Here is a 19,983-nt window from a genome sequence, read left to right on the forward strand (position 1 = left end):
AGTGGAATGGGTTCGAATAGACTTGGGGTGGGGGGTTCCCATGCAATATGTAGCAGAAATGGATACATTGTGATATCCACTTGGATATGGTTTGTTTGGAAATAGGCTTCCCCCCTCAGCCCTTGGGGCAAAGCTGACAAGTAGTTGGTCTGCTTTCCTGAAGGGTTTAGTACGGTTCAGATAGTATCTGAGCTGTCTGTGCATGTCTAGTTAGTGCAGAATTCTTTCCCCCTTGTATTGAGAGTTTGAAAGAAGGTGGGTAGATGTATGGCCTGGTTCAGAGTTTCATCAGATACCACTTTGGGCATAAAGGAGGGATTAGTCCTCAGGGAGACCCTGTCTGCATAGAAGATGATAAAGGGATCAATGGCCATCAGTGCCTGAAGTTCTGAAACCCTCCTGGCTGAGGTGATAGCTAGGAGAAAAGCAGTCTTCTAGGAGAGGTATCTTGGTTCTGCTGAAGCAACAGGTCCAAAGGGTGGTAAGGTTAGTTTTTCCAAAACATAATTCAGGTCCCAGGCTGGAGTGGGTAGCCTTCTGGAAGGTCTGATATTAGAAGCCCCTCTGAGGAATTGTTTAATCAAAGGATGGGAGAACAGGGGCTGTTGTGCATCAAAATGAGCCGAAATGGCCGAGGCATGGATTTTAAGAGACAAGAAGGAAAGGCCACTATTAAGAAGCTCCACTAGGTAGTCCAGGGAAGAGGGATGGAAGGTTGTGAGGTATTACCCCCTCCGGACTGACTCCAGGAGTAGAATCTTTTCCATTTTCCTGCATAAAAGTTTCTGCTGCTGGGCCTTCTGGCCTCTATGATAATGTCTAGGACCGGTTTGCTTAACAGGGGGCCCCTTGTTTGCCTTTAGAGTATTAGCCATAATGACAGTTTGAGAGTCTGCAAGTCTGGGTGCAGCATTCCCCCCCAACTGAGTCAAGAGGTCTGAGATCAGGGGAAGCTACCTGGGAGGCTGTAAGGTCAGGCTGCGCAATAAGGGGTACCAATGTTGTCTGGGTCAATCTGGAGCAATGAGGATGGCCTTTGGTCTCTCCTCCCTTACTTTGATCAGTACCTTGGGAATACGTACACAAAGAGGGTGTTCAAGGGGAAGGTCAAGGCATCTACCTTCCACGCGAGGTGGTGATAATCCCTGGCATAGAATTTTTTCAGCTGATGGTTGAGATTCGAAGCAAAGAGATCCACCTTCAGAGTCTCCCACACCGGAGTGATTTGTAAAAAGATTTTTCTGTGGAGCTGTCATTCATGGGGGTCCAGTAAGTTTCTGCTTAAGTGGTCTGCCAGGGTGTTGTTGATTCCTGGTAGGTATTGGGCTATTAGATGGAATCCCATGGAAGAGGCTGTCAGCCACAGGTTTGTGGCTAGCCTGTACAGATGGCAAGATTGGGTCCTTCCCCGTATGTTGATGTACCACATTACTGTGGTGGTGTCTGTTTTGATAAGGAGAACCCCTTGCTTGAGAAGAGGTTTGAAGTATGTCAGATCCTTCTGTACTGCCATTCATTTCCTTCTGGTTGATGTGTAAGGTAAGGTGCTGTGTATCCCACAGACCTTGGGTGCACCTGCCTTCTAGGTGAGTGCCCCAAGCAATGTCTGAGGCGTCAGTGGTAATGGTCTGCCCGGTTGGGCAGAGGGTGAAGGGAAAGACATTTGTTCTGGGCACAGGCCCCTGTCCACCAGAGAAACTTGGCCCTTATACAGGGGATCAGAGGGAGAGAGATCTCTAGAGGCTGAGTGTGCTGACACCAAAGGTCCTTTAGGTATCACTGAAGTTTTAAAATGTGAAGCCTGGCCAGAGGAATTAGAAGGATGCAAGATGCCATGTACCCCAAGGCTTGCAGGAACTTCCTCGCAGTGAGGTGACTTCTGGGAGCCAGCTGGGTAAAAGAGAGAGGCAGGAAGCTCTGCATTTCTGGGGATAGAAAGGCCATTTGGGATGCTGTGTCCAGCAGTCCTCCCAAGAAAATGATAGTCGTGGAGAGTGTTTGCTTTAATTTCTTCTTATTGATGGCGTACTCTAAGGAGGGTAGGAGGGTTTTGATAATAGAGTTCCTTGAGGAGCTTTTCTTTGCAATCTGCCTGAATGAGGCAGTCCTCCAGTTAAGGGTAAATCTGTAAATTTTTCTGTCTGCAAAAAGCTATGTCTGGGGCTAAGCATTTGGTGAATACCCTGGGAGCAGTAGATAAGCCAAAGGGTAGTGCACAGAACTGAAAGTGTTGCGAGCCTGCTCTAAAGAGAAGGAATTTTCTCCAGGATTCCCTCATGGGGATGTGGAGGTAAGCATCTTTTAAATCGAGGGTAACTAACCAGGTATTTTTTGTCAGCATAGGCAGCAGCTGCTGAAAAGTTAGCATTTTGAATTTGGAGACTACCAGGGAGATGTTCAGAATGGATAGATCCAGGATGGGGTGCCAAGTGCCCTCATTTCAGGGAACAAGGAATAGTCTGGAATAAAAGCCTTTGCCTGTGTGATCTGACGGGACAGGTTCTACTGCCCCTTGGGATATGAGAGCTGGGACATGTTTCAATGCCTCTGCCCACTGATTTAGGGTATGTCTCGGTACTCTCTTGGAACTGGATGTTCATTGATGGAGTATTTGTATCCCTGAAAAATTATCTTTAAAGACCCATTGGTCCTTTGTTAGAGAAAGCCAATTTTCTTTGCAGAGGGACGGCATTCCTCGTAGTCTTTGGTGAGTGAAAAGAGGGCAGAGGGGGGAGAGGGAGTCATTGAGAGTTTTTGCCACATAGGGATGGCTTAGAACTCCCTGTCATTGGAGCAGAAGTGGTCCACTGTCTGGTTCTCTGCTATCCCTAGGATAGGAGTCTGGGTGGTCTGTCCCTACAGGGCTTACCTTGCCCCTGTCTGCTAGGTGCAGGAAAGGACCAGTGCTTTGAGGAAAAATTCCTGCTGAACCTAGGAGGTTGCACCTGAAAGAAATCCTTTACTGTTTTGCATAGATTTTGCTTTGTCTTCCATCTTTTTAAGCATCTCTTCTGCTTTTACTACAAACAAGCGGTCCTTATCCAAGGGTGCATTAAGTAATTTAGATCTGACATGATCAGGGAGAGTGTGTTCCTTCAACCATGCATGTCTCCTGATGACAGATCCTGACACTGCTGCCCTGCTAGACGCTTCTAGGGCGTCATATCCCCAGTGTAATGAGTGCTTGGCCACCTGACAAGTAGAGTGCAGCAAATCTGCTAACTCTTTTGAACTGGCACAGTCAGGAAAGGTTGAAATCTTTTGTTTTAATAGTTCCAAAGTGTGATGTTAATATTTTAACATGTGGGACTGACAGTTGAGTGCTCTGATAGCTAAGGTTGCAGAAGTGTATACATTTTTACCCCAGCTGTCCAGAGCTCTGGGAGTCCTTGTCAGAAGGAATAGGATTCTTTGCAGAAAATGAAGTTATGTTCTTACCATAACGTTCCATCTCAGTAGTAGACTTCATTCTTCTGCACATATGGGTATACTGATCCGAGCCGGCAAAACTTTCCAAGCATCAGCTCCAAGCTCCTCCCTTACCTATATTACCTCACTTCCTCCTATCTAGCCCCAGATCGAGTTTGCTGACACTAAATGGCAACATAACCGCAATTCTAAACAGGAAAAACCTGAAGAGTGAGGAGGATGGAGGAAGGGAGGGAAGGCGCAGAAGAATGAAGTCTACTACTCAGATGGAACGTTATGGTAAGAACATAACTTCTTTATCTGAAGTAGTTGACATCACTCTTTCTGCACATATGGGACAGAGTCCCTAGCTACTAGTATTCCTGGGAGGCCCTTATGGAAGGATATTTCTGAGCACTGCAGAGCCAAAGGATGCTCTCCCTCTAGAAATAAGATCCAATTTATAATGACAGATGAATGTGTGCGAACTGGCCCAAGTCGATGCCGCACAGATATCGTCTAACGGAACTCTTGACCAGAAAGCGGTAGAAGTGGCCAATGCTCTAGTGGAATGAGCCTTCAATACACCAGGAGGAGATAAACCTTTGTCCTTATAAACCTGTGCAATACAAAGAGTGATCCACCTTGCTAAAGACACTTTCAAAACTGCTTTGCCCAAAAATGGTTTTGAAAAAGAAACAAACAAATGATCCGACTTCCGGAAAGGTTTAGTCTTATGGAGATAAAAACAAAGCTGTCTATGGACATCCAATAAATGAAGCTTACGTTCACCTCTATTTTGGAAATTTGGGAAGAAGAGTGGCAAATTGATAGACTGATTAATATTAGCTGCTGAGGACACCTTGGGAAGAAAGGAAGGGTTCGTACGCAGCAAAACCCTATCCTTGTGGAAAACCAAATAGGGGACAAAGAGAATAAAGCCTGCAACTCTGAAACTCTCTTGGCTGAAATGATGGCGACCAAGAAGGCTGTCTTCCATGACAAAAACTTCATCGGAACTGAACCGGCTGGCTCGAAAGGGGGGGAGGTCAAAGCCTGAAGGACTAAGTTCAGATCCCAGGGGAGCACTGTTTCTTTAACTGGTGGTCGCAATAAAAAAGTGCCCTTCAGGAAAGCTTTAACAATTTGGAAGAAGCCAGAGCAACCTTATTTTCACCCACATGAAAATTAGAGATGGCAGCCAGCTGAACCTTGATGGTGGAAGCACTAGCTCCTGATCGAAAAAGATCGGCCATAAAATCTAGTATGACCGGAACAGGGGCTGTAAACGGGTTCAGACTGCAATGAGAGGCCCAAATGCAAAAACGTCTCCACTTGCTATTGTAGCGTTCCCTAATGGAGGCTTTAAGAGAAGCTACCAGAATATTATTAACAGGGGGACGAAAGTCCGGGTGTCCTGATGATCATGGGAACTGGAGCAGCCACGCCGTCAGCTTGAGACTGTCCAGGTTGGGCAGGGGCAAGCCCGATGGGTGAGAAATCAGATCCGGGCATGTACCTAGAGGCCATGGAGGAACCAACAGGTGAGACCATAGGAAGGGAAACAACACTTGACGCGGCCAGAAGGGAGCTATGAGAATGACTTTGCACTGCAGCCAGCAAGCTCTCTGAAGAAACTTCGGAATAAGAGGTAACTGGGGATAAGCATACAGTAGCCCGGGAGGCCAAGCATGGACTAGAGCGTCCCTGGGGACATCCCCCGGAGGGGGATCAGAGTGAAAAAGTTGCTGCAATTCATGTTGGAAGGAAATGCAAAGAGATTGCAGCAAGGTTGACCCCAAACACGGAAGATCTTCTCCGCCACTGATTGTTTCAGAGACCACTCGTAAGGCAGAAGGATTGCCTTGCTGAGACTGTCCGCTAGAATGTTGGAGTGTCCCAGGATATGCGTTGCTATGAGAAACCGGCTGGTGGATATGGCCCACTCCCAAACCCTCATGGCCTCGCGACAAAGGGGGTAGGATCGGGTCCCTCCCTGTTTGTTTATATACTAGACTACAGACATGTTGTCTGACTGAATGCCTACCGTCCCCGGAGGTAGGACAGGGTGTATGGCTCTCAACGCTAAAAGCACTACCCTCATCTCCAGGACATTGATGTGTAGCTTGGTCTCTGGAGGGGACCACGTGCCTTGGACCGTTCTTCCCAGGAAGTGCCCTCCCCACCCGATCTGGGAAGTGTCCATGGTCACAGTGGCTTGAGCCGGAGGGGCTAGAAAGTTGCGCCCCGCAAAAATGTCCGCCGATTGAAGCCACCACTGTAGTGACGTTCTGCATGTCCGATTGATTCGGATGTGGAAATCTATCGGAAGGTCTAGCCAGGACCATAGAACTGCCAGATTCCACTGAAGGACCCTCATGTGAAGATGTGCAAGAGGGAGGATAGAGATTGCAGCTGCCATCGAACCCAGGGCCCTGAGAAAGTACAGTTTTGTACCTACCATAAATGTAGATGTCCGATAGATATGCAACAGCAGTCCTTACATATGGGTTGTCCTGCCTCAGGCAGCCCTCGGTCGGCCGGAATCCAAAGTCTGGGTCCGACGGCTGATGTCGCCTCCTCCCCGACGTCAGAGCGGCAGGGGTATAAAAGTATCAGCCGACGCCATCTTCCTCAGTGTTTCTTGCCCCAGATGCCAGGTGCCCTCCAAGGAAGGCTAAAATTAGAACTGGAATAAAAAATTTCCAGACATACACAATAGCAATAACCAGATACACCATAACAGCTATCCCCAGCTAAGTAAAAAAGGAGGAAAGTGGACCCAATGTACAGAGGGGAAGGAGGGTGGGAAAACCCGACTGCAGTGGCATATCTATCAGACATCTACATTTATGGTAGGTACAAAACTGTACTTATGTCCTTCAAGAATGCAACTGCAGTCCTTACATATGGGTTGAATACCATAGCCAAGCTGGGGGTGGTAGGCTCTAAGATAAGGATGGTGTAGCTAAAATGCCCTGCAGGACTGCCGAAGCAAAGCCTGCTCGGGATCTGGAATATAAAGGGAGGTTGTAGTGCTTGGAAAATGTATGCACGGAGCTCCATTTAGCAGTTTCTAGAATGTCCTTTGTAGCCACCCCTCTTAGAAAGGCTGTGGAGGTGGCTGTAACTCTGGTGGAGTGTGTATCTGACATTGGCTGGCGCACCCTCTCCATGGTAGGAATAACAAAATCTGATGCAATGTCTAATCCATTTTGAAATTGTTTGTTTGGAAATTGCTTTTCCTTGTACCCCAGGAGCGTAAGCTACAAATAGTTGGTCAGACTTTCTGTTGGCCTTAGTTCTGTCCAAGTAGTAGCGCAGTTGTCTGTGAATGTCCAAAGTGTGCAGCAGTTTTTCCCCTTTATTTTGAGGATTGGGGAAGAAAGTAAGCAGGTGAATTGCTTGATTTAGAGACACCCTGGAGATCACTTTTGGCATAAAAGAAGGATTGGTTCTTAAAGAAACCCTGTCCTGATGAAAAATGAGGAATATGAAAGTCCATTATGCAGGATCTCTGCCAAGTATTCCAATATCTGTGGAATGTTCATTACTGATGCATCCTGTCCCTTGTTGGTATTCCAGATGCTGAACCTCTTCCATTTGGCCGAATAAGCTTTTCTGGTGGAAGGTCTGCGTGCTTCCAATAATATCTGTTGAACTTCCTTGGAGAAAGAGATATGCGGAGACATCATGGGACCCTCCAAGCTGCCAGGTGCAGAGTTTGCAGGTTTGGATGAACCGTCCTGTAATTGTGCTTAGTCAAGAGTGGAGACCATAGAGGCAGGGTCCACGGTTTGGTGCAAGTTAAGCTCCTTAGTAGTGGATACCAGTGCTGTCTTGGCCAATCTGGAGCTATTAAGATGCCTTTCGGTTGCTCTGCTTTGATCTTCAGTAACACCTTTGTCAACAATGGTAGAGGTGGGAATGCATAGATTTTTAGAGAGTTCCAGCTGAATGAGAGAGCATCTATTTTCCAGGCTTGTGGATGATGTAACCTCGTGCAGAACTTTTTCAGATGATGATTGAGGTGGGAGGCAAAGAGGTCTACGTCCGGCCTCCCCCATGCAGAAGTTATTTGTGCAAAAATGTCTGGATGCAACATCCATTCGTGTGGATCCAGGATGTTTCTGCTTAGACTGTCCGCTAGAACATTGTCCCTGCCCAGAACAAACTGGGACTGTAGCTGTATGTTCAATTTCAGGGATTTTTCCCAAAGAGTCATTGTTAGTCTGCAAAGGGGGTAAGAATGAGTACCTCCCTGCTTGTTTATGTACCACATAACAGTGGTGTTGTCTGTTCTTATTAGTAGGTGGCCTTGCTGAAGATATTTTCCGAAAGCCTCGATTGCATGCATTACTGCTAACATCTCTTTTTGATTGATGTGCAGATGTACTTCCTAGGGAGTCCATTGCCCTTGAATACATCTGCCCTCCATGTGCGCCCCCCATCCATGGTCTGAGGCGTCTGTTGTAATGGTTTGGCTTGTTTGAGGCTTGTTGAAAGGCATACCTTTGTTTAACTGGCTTGCTTGGGCCCACCACAAAAATTCCTTTGTAGACATGGGATGAGTGGGATAATTGCTTCTAAGTTGTGGCTGTGTTGAGACCATAAACTTTTTAGGTACCATTGTAGTTTTCTCATGTGTAGTCTTGCCAGTGGAATCAGTAGAATGCAAGATGCCATGAAACCCAGGGCCTGCAGGATTTTCCTTGCAGTCATCTGGGTGAGCTTTGCTAGGCTTTTGAAGTAATGTGGTAGTTGTTCTTGCTTCTCCTCTGTGAGGTAAGCCATTTGAGATTCTGTGTCTAGTTTGGCTCCTAGAAAAGTTATTTGTTGGGATGGCAGCAGTTTAGATTTTTGTAAGTTGACTGTGTATCCCAAAGCCTGTAGTAAGTGAATGACATAATTCAAGTTTTTTGTCAATGCGGTGTCGTCGGTCCGGAGCGGTGGAGGAACCGCCTCAGAAGAGACCGATGCACTCACGGTAATTTTTGGCGTGGAGTCAGTGGAAGTCACGGGCAGAGGATGTCGGTCCCGGTCCTTCCGTTTTTTGGAAATATGAGTTGTCGGTTGTTCCGACGGCATGGTATAGGAGAAATTGTCGCCGAAAAAGTCTTCAGCAAACTCTGCCCGGCGCCTCAGTGTGCGCTTATTGAAGCGAGCACATGCGGCACAGGCCGAGACGTCGTGGTCTGGGCCAAGGCAGGGGAGCCAGTAAGAATGGAAATCCTTATGAGGTATTTGTTTACCACAAGACAAACAGTTATTAACTTTTTCAGTTTTTTCTGACATCGGCTGAGGCAAGAAAAAGATCCCCAATGAGGTACTTAGCTTTTTTGATGACTTCGGATACAAAAAACACAGGAGCTGACCGACCGGCACTTGCGAACTGCTTCTGCTTCGGGCACCGCGCAGCAAGAAAGACTGAGGAAGATGGGGTCGGCTGATACTTTTATACCCCTGCCGCTCTGACGTCGGGGAGGAGGCGACATCAGCCGACTTTGGAATCTGGCCGACCGAGGGCTGCCTGAGGCAGGACAACCCTATATTTAAGGACTGCAGTTGCATTCTTGAAGGACATCATCGGCTGCTTTGACTACCGAGTGATCCAAGATTGCCGATACATGGAGTCTGAGATTTTCTATCCTTTACGGGGTGAGAAAAATCTTGTACTGAATCGAATTCAACCTTGCCCCGATGAAGTCTGTGATCAGAACCGGAGCCAGGTGTGACTTGTTGACACTGATCGTGATGCCTAACTTGTGAGCCAGACCGATGAAGTAGTGAAGGGCCAGACACAAGAAACATTTGGTGGGTGCAGCAAAGAGCCAGTCGTCTAGGTAGGGGAAAACCTGAATGCCCTGAAATCTCAGGTGAGCCGCTACGACTGCCATAACTTTGGTGAACACTCTGGGGGCTGTGGTGAGACCAAAGGGTAGGGCGCTCTGAATTGAAAGTGAATGGCCCCTAGCCGGAGGCATAGAAACCTCCTGGAGCTCCTGTGGATCTTGATGTGATAGTAAACGTCCTGGAGGTCTAACGAGCACATCCAGTCGCATTCTCTCAGAAACGGTAGAATGGGCTGTAGTGACCATCTGGAATTTTACTTTCTCTACCGACAGGTTGAGGATAGACCGGTCCAGAATAGGCCTGAGGTCCCCCGTCTTCTTTGGCACTAAAAAGAACCTGGAGTAGATGCCTGATCCGGATTGATCTGGGGGGACTGGCTCGATGGCTCGTTTTTGTAAAAGCTTCAAAACCCCTAAAGCTGCAGTCTCCCTGTGAGCGGTTGGAACATCTGGAAGGCGTGCTGGAGTAATGGGATATGAAATGAAGGGGATAGCATATCCTCTGGATATGATGTTTAACACCCAGCGGTCTGCAGCAATGGACTCCCATGCCGCTGGATGTAAGGAAAATCTTTCCCAGACTGCCTCCAGAGTAGAGCAGCCAGGCAACCCCTTAGGGCTGCTGCGTGGGTCTGTCAGAAAAGGGTACCCTAGACCCGAAGTTTCTGGGATGGCGTCAGTCTTGTCCCCCTCTGCCTCTGGGGGATGAATACTCCCGAGTGTCATGAAAGGACTGTGATTTCCGGAACCACATCTTCTTTTGCCCCTTTTGGTTCCTGGAATAGGACCTCTGGGGGTTAGAAAAGAGGATTCCAACAGCTGACAAAGTCTTTCCATCCTTCTCACTCTGGGTTAGCTTGTCACGTACTGTCTTCCCAAATAGGGATGATCCATTGAAAGGGGCGCTGAGGAAAGACGCCTTAAAGGGGTCCGCAAATTGACACAACATGATCCAGGCGTGATGCCTCAAGGCAACGCCTGTACCAGCAGCCCTAGCGGCTCCCTCCGTAGCATGAGAGAGGAGACGCATAGAGGTATTAGTCACCGATTTCAGTGTAGTCATCTTCGCAGTGAAAGACTGCTTGTTCTGCTGCAACATAGACTCAGGGGGCGACTCAGTTAATTCCGATATAAGGTCTCGCTGCAGTCGGAGAACATGTGCCAAGTAACTCAGCGCACGAATAGAAAATGTCGCTGAGTAGTACATGCGCTTCCCGAAACGATCCTTCAACCTAGACTCTTTGTCTGGTGGATGAACCGAGGAACTCTCCTGTGCCAGTTACATCATTGTGGCAGCTACAACCACCAATGCGTCTACCGGGGCTCCTTTAGATCATGCCTGCCTGTCTGACGGCGGGGAAAGAATTTTGTCTGGCCTTTTGGGTATAGGCTCTACGGTGTCAGGATCCTTCCCTGCCCTAGTGAGGATAAGGTCCACCAAAGGGTCCGCTGGAGGGGAGACCCAGGAATTAGATGGGCCTGCGCCAAAGGCTACCAGGAATACGGACTCATCTGCAGAGGGTTTGGGGGCTGACCAACCTCCTCTTTGGTGGAGGATCTCCATAATGTCTCTGAACGAAATGTCCTCGGGTAAGTGATCTGGGGGAACCTTCTCCTTCATCCAAGTCCGTATCAGTGGTAATGGACTCAGGGGAGTCCAAGTGCCTCCTCTTACAGTTGCGCTTATGAGGTTCCTCTCCAGTGGGACTCTCTGGAGAGGATTCGTAAGCCTCCGGAGGGGAACAACCTGGGGTTGCTTAGGCACGGGAGGAGAAACCAAAATCAGAGGGGTCTGGGTAGGATCCGAGTAGGTGAGCTGTGGTCTCAACCCCTGGGAGAGAACCCTTTCCACTGCCCCAAATGCTGGAGAGCACACCTCTGTAGAACGTAAAGATGAGGCTCTCCCCAGCACCGAAGCAGGGATTGGAGCTGACGGCGGGGTAGTCCGGGCACCGAGGATGGGATCCGAAAGAGCGTGATCTCGACCCTCGGGTCCGACTCCCCGACCACGGCTCAGAGTCCCCCGGATCTGAGGAACTCAAGGTAACGGCCAGCATCGAGGACACGAGAACCATAGGCACCGACCCAACAGCTCCAAAAAGTCCTGGATCAGAGAACCCCAAAGCATCGGGTCAGATCGGGGAAGGAGCAATAGGATGGAAAATAGCTGAAGGAGGACCCTCTCCAATGGGAGAAGGCCCTGGTAAGACCCCCATCTGAATCTGGTTCTGAATGAACCTCCTCATTAGCCTGTCCATATCAAGGTCGGAGATGCTCAGAGTCAATCTGGAGGAAGCGACCGACTCCGGTCTGGGCCGGATCGGAGGGGAGTGCTCGGCGTCAAAGATTCCATCGGCTCCGGCGAGAAACAGGGAGAGTGGAGCAAAGAAGAATGAGACCTGGGTACCTTTGAAGAGGGGCTGGAGAAAGACTCCCTGTCCAGTGATCTTTTCCTGGCCCTGTCCCTCTCTTTGTGGCGCTTCTCCTTCTCCCGTTTGTCCCTACCTGTCTGGGATGACTCCGACGAAGCAGGCCTGGCGGGAGGCTGAGTCCCTGCCTGCACAGTGTCACTGGCCGGGGAGGAGACCAAGGCAGACTCCAGGGCAGAAGCTGGCAGCAGACCCTTAGCCACAAGCTTAGCCCGGCGATCCTTCGACACCCTGGGGTTAAAGCCTGAACAAATGTCGCAGGATGCAGACACATGGGCAACCTCTGAACATAGAACACACAGAGTGTGGCCACCGGCTGGTGAGACCTTATGACCACACTCTGTGCACTTCTTAAATAGAACCTTAGGCTGTTCATCCATAGTAGAAACAGTACAAGCCCTAACTGCCCACTTCTTAAATAGAACCTTAGGCTGTTCAGACATAGTAGAAACAGTCCTAATGGCCCACTCACACACACACACACTTAACAGGGATTGAGCCTAGGCGGGAAACCAGTATCACAAAACAAAACACTTAAAACTAACTTTAATTTTTTTTTTTTTTTACAACTAATACGACGACCAACACGAAGCGAGGAAAAAGGGAAAGGTACTAACACTCAACTATCGCCAAAAAGACCAAAAAAACCTTACCACCTTGCTTAGAGCTCAGAGACCACGATGCTGACTCTCAGAGCGGCAAACAGGATCTGGGGCTAGACAGGAGGAAGTGAGGTAATATAGGTAAGGGAGGAACTTGGAGCTCGGAGCTGATGCTTGGAAAGTTTTGCCGGCTTGGATCCGAATCGGACCCGTATACCCATATGTGCGGAAAGAATGATGTCAGCTACTTCAGATCTAGCCTTAGCACCCTTTAGTCCCTGTGTAATGACCTCTGGGTCTGCAGCAAGATTTCTGTACAGGTATTTGTGATAATCCAATGCTCTGCAATACCTGCCAGGTTCACTGGGAGCAGGTGGGTGAGCATCACGGGCTAAGCTGGATTAATAGAAGACATCATCCACCAACTCTAACATTGCAGGGATGGCCAAGGGTATGTGTTGGGGCAGGTCTAGAAACTCAGTTTTTTCATAGACTACGGGAAATCCTGGGATTCCCAGTGGAAATGTTCCCTGAGGGTGTGAAGGATTTCCCCCAAAGGAAAGATCTTCTGGTGGGGAGGCAGAAGGATAGGTTCCTCTGCATCTGAATCCTCATAAGCAGTCAGAGGTTGTTGTTCCTCTTCAAAATCTGAATAATCAGACTCCTCAGAATCCTGTTCTGTCAGTATTTCAGAAGAAAGATCTCTTTTCCTTTTATAAGTTGTGGCCTTACTACCCCTGATAAGGGTGATAAGGATCCTCCTCCATTTTAATCATTTGAGCTTAGGGTGGTGGAGCAGGAGTAAAATGCTGGCTAGAGGTAGCTTTTCTAGGAGTGGCCTCTGCCCATTGGTTTGAAGGCAGATTTGGCATGCCTCTCATCCGTGGTAAAGTGTGGAAATGAGCCAGTTTTCCTCCCAAAGGTGCTGCCAGGGCAATTTTGCTTGGCAGGCGAAGAGGGAAGTCATTGTGTTTGTTTCCTGAGGGGTTGAGATCTTTCGTCTCCACCTCTGAGTTGTTGTATACCATTGTCTAGGCCTGAAAGAACCTTGTGGCTGTCCTCTGCCCCTTGGGCATCTGTACCTACCCCTTTGGGGTCTGTCTGATGCAGGAAAGGACCAGTTTTTTGATGGCCAGTTTCTGCTGAAACGAGGAGGTTGTACCTGTAAAAACATCTTTAACTGTCTGCATAGATTTTGCCTTTTCTACCATTTTCTTTAAAACTTCCTCTGCTTTGACACCAAATAACACATCTTTCTGCAATGGAGCATAGAATAACTTTGCTTTGACATGTTCTGGTAAGGCTTGCTCTTTTAGCCAAGCATGTCTACATATTACAGATCCTGTGACAGCTGCTCTACAGGAGGCTTCCAATGAATCAAAACCACACTGTAAGGTATGCTTTCCCACCTGTTCTGCTGCATGCAGCAAATCCTGCATCTCTTTGAAATCAGGTTTATCTGTCTGAGGGATCATTTTCTGCTTTAACTGTGTAATCAAGTACTGCTGGTATTTTAGCATGTGGAATTGGCAGTTTAAGGCCCTCATGGCCAAAGTGGCAGACGTATACACTTTCTTCCCCCATCTTTCTAATGCTCTGGAATCTCTCTCAGAAGGTAGTGGATTCTTAGCAGTAGAGGCCTTAACCCCTTTAGGACCCTGGGAAATGGTTTTGGGGTCTGCAACAGGGCTTTTATAAAGAAACTTATGAGAATCAGGGACTCGTTAGTATCTGTCTGGTTTAGCTGGTGCAGGAGGTAAGGAATCTGAGTTTAGACTAGATTTGGTGTAAACATCATCCAAAATGTCTAAAACTGGAGGAATTGCAAGGGGTCTATGCTGTGGGAGAAGAAGAAACTCACGGAGTCTTTTCTGAGAGTCAGAATAATCTTGGCCTTCCCAGTGGAAGTGTTCCCTCATGGTGTGTACAGTTTCCCCAAAAGAGCAGTCTTCATGGGGGGAGACAGTGGGAATGGACTCTTCAGCATCCGAGTCTTCATAAGGAGGGAAGGAATAATCCTGGTCCTCAGAGTTAGCTGAGGAAATGGATGCTTGGTCAGAGGAAGGATAGTCTTCCTCCAGTCTAGGCCTTTTGTCAGGAGGGGGTTGTGAACCCCTGATAAGGGTAATTAAATCCTCAGCCATTTTGAGCATCTATTTTTTAGGCATAGGGGCCTGGGGGGGGGGGGGGGGGTCTGTGGACCCGGTTTCCTAACTTTTAAGGGGGCTTTAAGTTTAGCATAAGACTTAACAGAGATAGTTGTCGGTTTGAAGACACCTTCAGAAACCGAAGGCCTGTCCAAAATCTCCGGATCACCGTCAGGGCTGGCGTCCGAGGGTTGAGATGGAACCGGTTCCTGAGGCCCAGCTGATTTGGTCTGGGAGGCCATCAGAATTTCTAAATCAGCGGTAGTCAGTAGGCGCCTCGATGAAAACCGGAGAACCAGCGGCAGGCCTTGATGAGGCCTCGGTATCTGGTCTTGGCCTTGGTTGCCTGTCCTTATCCTCGCGTTTTTTAATCATTGCTGATGTCGGTTGCTCCGACAACATGCTATAGTTAAATTTTCTGCCAAAATAATGTCGGGCGAAATCGGCCCGACACTTGAATGTACGTTTGTTAAATCTAACACAAAACCGACAACCAGAGACGTCATGGTCTGGGCCTAGGCAAGGAATACAATAAGAATGAAAATCCTTATGAGGTATTTGCTTCCCACAACAAATGCAATTATTAATTTTGTCTAACATCGGTCTGAGGCAAGAAAAGTTTCCCCAACGGGGTACTTAGCTTTAGAGAAGACTTCGAGCTGAAATTCAATTCAAAAATCTCAGGAGCTAGCTCAGGAGCTAGCCGACCGGCACTTGCGAACTGCTTTTGCCTTGGGCACCGCGCGGCAAGAAAGACTGAAGAAAATGGCGTCGGCTGCCTCTTTTATCCCCCTGTCACATTGACGTCAGGGAAGAAAAGACAACAACCGACACCGGACCAAGACTTTGGGATTTGGCCGACTGCGGGACCGCCTGACGGCAGGATAACCCAATTGTGATGACTGCAGCAGTATAATACGATGAACATCGTGGGACATCGTGTTCTAGGCCTAAACAAGTGACAGTATGAATGGAAGTCTCAGTGTGGGATTTGCTTTCCACAGACGAGACAATTGTTAATTTTTTCGGACATCTGTTAGTGCAAGAAAAAAGGATCCCCAACTGGGTACTTAGCTTTAGATGTTTTCAGCTGTAATTCAAACTCTGGTAGCGACCGACCAGCATACATGCGAACTGCTTCTGCTATGGGTTCCATGGCAAGAAAAACTGATGTAATGGGATCGGCTGCCTTCCTTTAAAGCAATGACGACCTGATGTCAGTCAACATGCGACAGCAGAAAACGCAGAAAAACGAAGACTCTGGTATTTGGGCCGGCCGAGGGTTACCATTGCAGGAATAACCCACAGGTGATGACTGCAACAGTGAAACACGAAGAACATCAGGGGGCAGTGTAGTAGCTGAAAGATAACTTTCATTGTCTCTAAAACTGGTGGGATAGTAACAGGCATTGAGCATCCATGTTCAGGAGCTCATGGTAATCTTCTCTGGAAATCATAAACTTATTTACCCTCCAATTTAAAGAAGTCCTTCATTTTGGAAATATGTTCTTTAAGGAAATTTTTATATTTTATCATCAGACTCCAAAAATGACATCTATCTCGAATCAAAGAGGCATAATCTTGACTTTCTTGGCCAGAATAAGACAACTTGTTTTCTTCAAATGAAAAGGGAACTCTCTCTTTTTAAAGTAGTAGTAGTAGTCAAAAACTAGGTAGATGGCCGAAAAGACTGCTTTAAAAAGATCCTGTGCAAAATTAAAACCACACATCTTTACTGGATTTCTGACTGACAGGTGTAGAAGGTGGTGAAATATCCTTAGCCTTTTGAGAAAATTTTCTAGAAGTATCCAGACATATGCTCTTTGGAGTAGAAGCCATAAAAGGCCTAACCTCCATAACTGATCCAAAGGTATCCTCTCAAACTGAAAGATGATGGATCTGATCGGATGTGCAGGTGTCCTTACAAATAAATAAGGGCCCCAAATGAGACAAAGTAGAGGACCCAGAATAAGCAGACTAACAGTTCAAGGGCTGCAAAGACATCAGTGGCATTATCAATTTCAAAATGAACAAGAGAAAAGGACATGCTGTGACTGTCTAGCAACTCTCTCAAAAGATTTGCTTTTCTCTTACAACTAAAGAGTTATGAATCAAATTCTGAAGACATAATTTTCTAAGTAAGACCTAAACAAATAAACCCTACTTCAAATCTTCTAATAGGTCTTTGAGGTGAACTCTAAACAAATACTACATTTTTTTTTTTTATTACACTTCATGTTTGGCCCCTAAGCAAAACAAAGAACACAAGTGAGTGTGTCTCTGTATGGTATCTGATGCCCATAGTGACACCTTTCTTTTCTTCTGACAAACACTTCACACAGTTATACAAAAGAAGGGTCCCAACTTGGTATTTATCTGCCTTAAAACTTCGTGTTAAAGTTGCCCTTTACAAATGACTAGACACAATTCTGATGAATGTCTGCATTGTCGGACTAGCATCAAGAAAGTTCTGAGTTTTTGATATGACTGTGCCTCCCTCCTACACCAGCATGTCAGCTCAGGCTTAGTGTGGAGACAAACAAACAAGGAAGGAGCATAAGCTTTGCACAGAGGCCAGAAATATGGTTATCTTAGCAGGTTAAGTCCCATTGATAATTAACAGTGCAATGATGTTCTTATGAAGAACATCAAAGGAAATTAATTCAAAAAGCAAAGCTCAATCTTGGCTTCTATTGCAAAAACAAAGTTTTGGAACTGAATGGGAATGCAATTATGCCATTTTTTTAAAACTCTTCCCAAGAAACTTCACTATGTCATAAAATAATGGCAAAGCTGCAATGAAGGAGTGGGGTATGGTAACCATGTAAACACCTTTGCCAATGGTCCTTCGATCAGCCTCATTATCAGTAATAACATGGGCAGAAGGGATAACCAAAACTTGAAATAAAAGCAAAGAGTTCTTATTTCAGTCATTCATGGGCAACTAAAACATCTTCATTATTAGAAATGTAAAATTGAGAATAGTGCGGACTAGAGAATCAACCATGTTAAATATGAATACATCCTTTGTTGGCTTGGACTCACTCAATTCAGGCTTTTTGTACTGAAAATATTAAGGGATCCTCAATGAAGGAACATATAACAACTTGCAAACCTGAAGAAAAAAGACTTGTAAGAAGAGATCTGCTACATCTACTGTAAAGGGGTTCAACATAACCAAAAATAATAGCTCCAGAAAATCACTACTGGTACATTTGGAGCACAACATATTTTAACTGCAACCTTCTACCACTTGCATTAATTTACACAAAATACCTGCTAAAGTGATTCATTATTTTAGCTTTCAATGAGAAAACTAATGCAGTTAACTTGGTGAACAAGAACAAAGCCTGTACTGCATTTTACAGGATAACCTGAAAAAATCCAGTTTTCTTTCAACAGCAAGCATCAAATCAAAGTTTCTACACATCCACATGCAAGGGACAGGACAAGCAAACAATTTTAAAGTATTAATGGTTAGCAGCAGAATATATAACGACCACAAGCAAAGCATCTTATGCAAACGGGAAAAAAAAATACCAGTACACTGGCATTCATACCAATAGCATCAATTTCATCCATAAAAATAATACACGGCTGATGATCCCTGGCATAGTTGAACATTTCTCTTATTAACCGTGCACTTTCACCAATGTATTTATCCACAATAGAGCTGGACACAACCTGTTCAAAGACAAGAATAAATCACACTTAGAAGGATACTGACCATATCTATAACATCAAGGCTGACAGCACTCGTTATTTAGCAATTATTTTACAGGACTCTACCATCTAACATGGATGCCACTAATACTGCCAGCATTGGGTTCATATTATGTTATCGAAAAGTAACGTAATCGAATGCTCAGAACTTTGAAACGGCAACATTTCGAAACTTTTATTTTGGAGGGCTGTGCCCCCCACTAAATATATAGTCCAAATTCGAGATCGCACTACAGTGATGAAAGAGCAAATATCCCAATCTTCACCGTACTGAGATCCCAAAACGCGATCTTCGAAATACGGCCATTTCGAAGTTCTGAGCGTTCAATTACATTATCTTTCGATAATGTAACAGGAACCAGTCAGCCTTTAATACACGGTACAAGTCAACGAACTTAAAACATATGAAATAAATTTAAGCACAGGGCTGAAAACTGACAGTAAAAAAGATGTATAGTGTTAGTTTCCACAGAATATGCAGTAATGATACAAAACTACAAGACGACCACAATCACGCAACAGTGGGAAAAAGTTCCAGCTCTCCTAAGATCCTGCAACAGATTAAGTGGGTAATTGAGAATGAATGAACATTCCCATACCAAAGATTATGGCCACCTTTACATGTTTGACTAACAGGAAAAAGGCTGATTACACATTAGCTTGAGCCTTAGACAAAGGAATCTTAAAGGAAACACTTGTCTGATAAAAATTAACTATTTACTCTTTTTAAGACATCAGGTGCCTTGACTTTTTGCCTTCAAGTGACTCAATCCTAACTTCATTTACAAAAGGCTTTACATAGGTGTATCTTTCATTAACTGACCAACATTCAACCATACCTCTCACTGTACATTTTTAAAGCAACACAATTCTCAAATAAAAGCATGGCAATTTCAACATTTAAACCATGTGGATACGTTCAAATGGTAAAATCAATAATTCCCACACAACAAACATTCTTTACACACCTTTACATGTATACTGTTAAAAATGCTCAAACCATTTTGCTCAGATGAATAAGGCCCATTACATATGCAATGCCCTGTTATATGACTAGTCACAATACCACCATCTCAAATGTTCATAAATCATTCTTTCTACAGGCCACCTCACTTCCACTATATATGCTTTACTACAAACTCTAAATATTACATATACAATTATCAGTGTATATTAAATTACAGAATGTTTGTACTTCGGTGGTGGTGCTGCGGTAGCGTTGTCGCCTCACAGTTAGATGTTGCCCGTTCGATTCTCAGTTAAAGTGTCTTCTGTGTGGCGACATGCGTGAATGGGCGTTCCTTCGTTGAAGGTTGTGCGTTAGGCCCGGCAAGCCAGCACGTCAAAAAAATCTACTGCCAATCATTAGCGGACCGGAGTTCTGCTGTGGCGGCCCCTAACCGGGAAAAGCCGAAAGACACAAACAATTAAATTACAGAATGTTTTAACCTTAAACTTCATCATTATATATACAAGATGACCCTTGGATTATACATTTGCAAACCAACTTTCATTCTGTCCACAAAAAAAAAAAAAAAAACACACTGGGTGATATATAAACGAAAATAAAAACAAGAGAAGTCACTACAATGCCAAAATTCCATGGAAATAGGTGTTTATTAATAAAAAAAAAAAACAAGAATTGGCGCATTTGCCTGTGTAATACAGGCAGAGTAAGACTCTGATGAAGCCTATATGACACAAGTGAAAGCGCTATGTCTTGCTTTCCTTTACTAATAAAGACCTATTTCTGATGGATTTTGGTGTTCTAGTGAGTTCTACTATTTACAACTTTCCTTCTCTATTTTTTTTTTTGAAACAG

At 45.7% G+C, this 19,983-nt stretch overlaps 1 protein-coding gene across 1 annotated transcript in view; it reads right to left on the bottom strand.

Annotated features, from left to right (window-relative positions):
* The window catches only part of PSMC6 (proteasome 26S subunit, ATPase 6), a gene marked incomplete in the record, with an annotated part of 935,644 nt that overhangs the window by 365,980 nt on the left and 549,681 nt on the right, over window positions 1–19,983 (bottom strand). The window contains 1 exon segment of the mRNA XM_044074402.1: window positions 17,999–18,122. Within this exon segment, the coding sequence (XP_043930337.1) occupies window positions 17,999–18,122 (124 nt within the window).

The sequence above is a fragment of the Protopterus annectens genome, chromosome 6.part0 (genome assembly GCF_019279795.1).
Source record: "Protopterus annectens isolate FY-2018-M chromosome 6.part0, PAN1.0, whole genome shotgun sequence".
Lineage (NCBI taxonomy): Eukaryota > Metazoa > Chordata > Ceratodontiformes > Protopteridae > Protopterus > Protopterus annectens.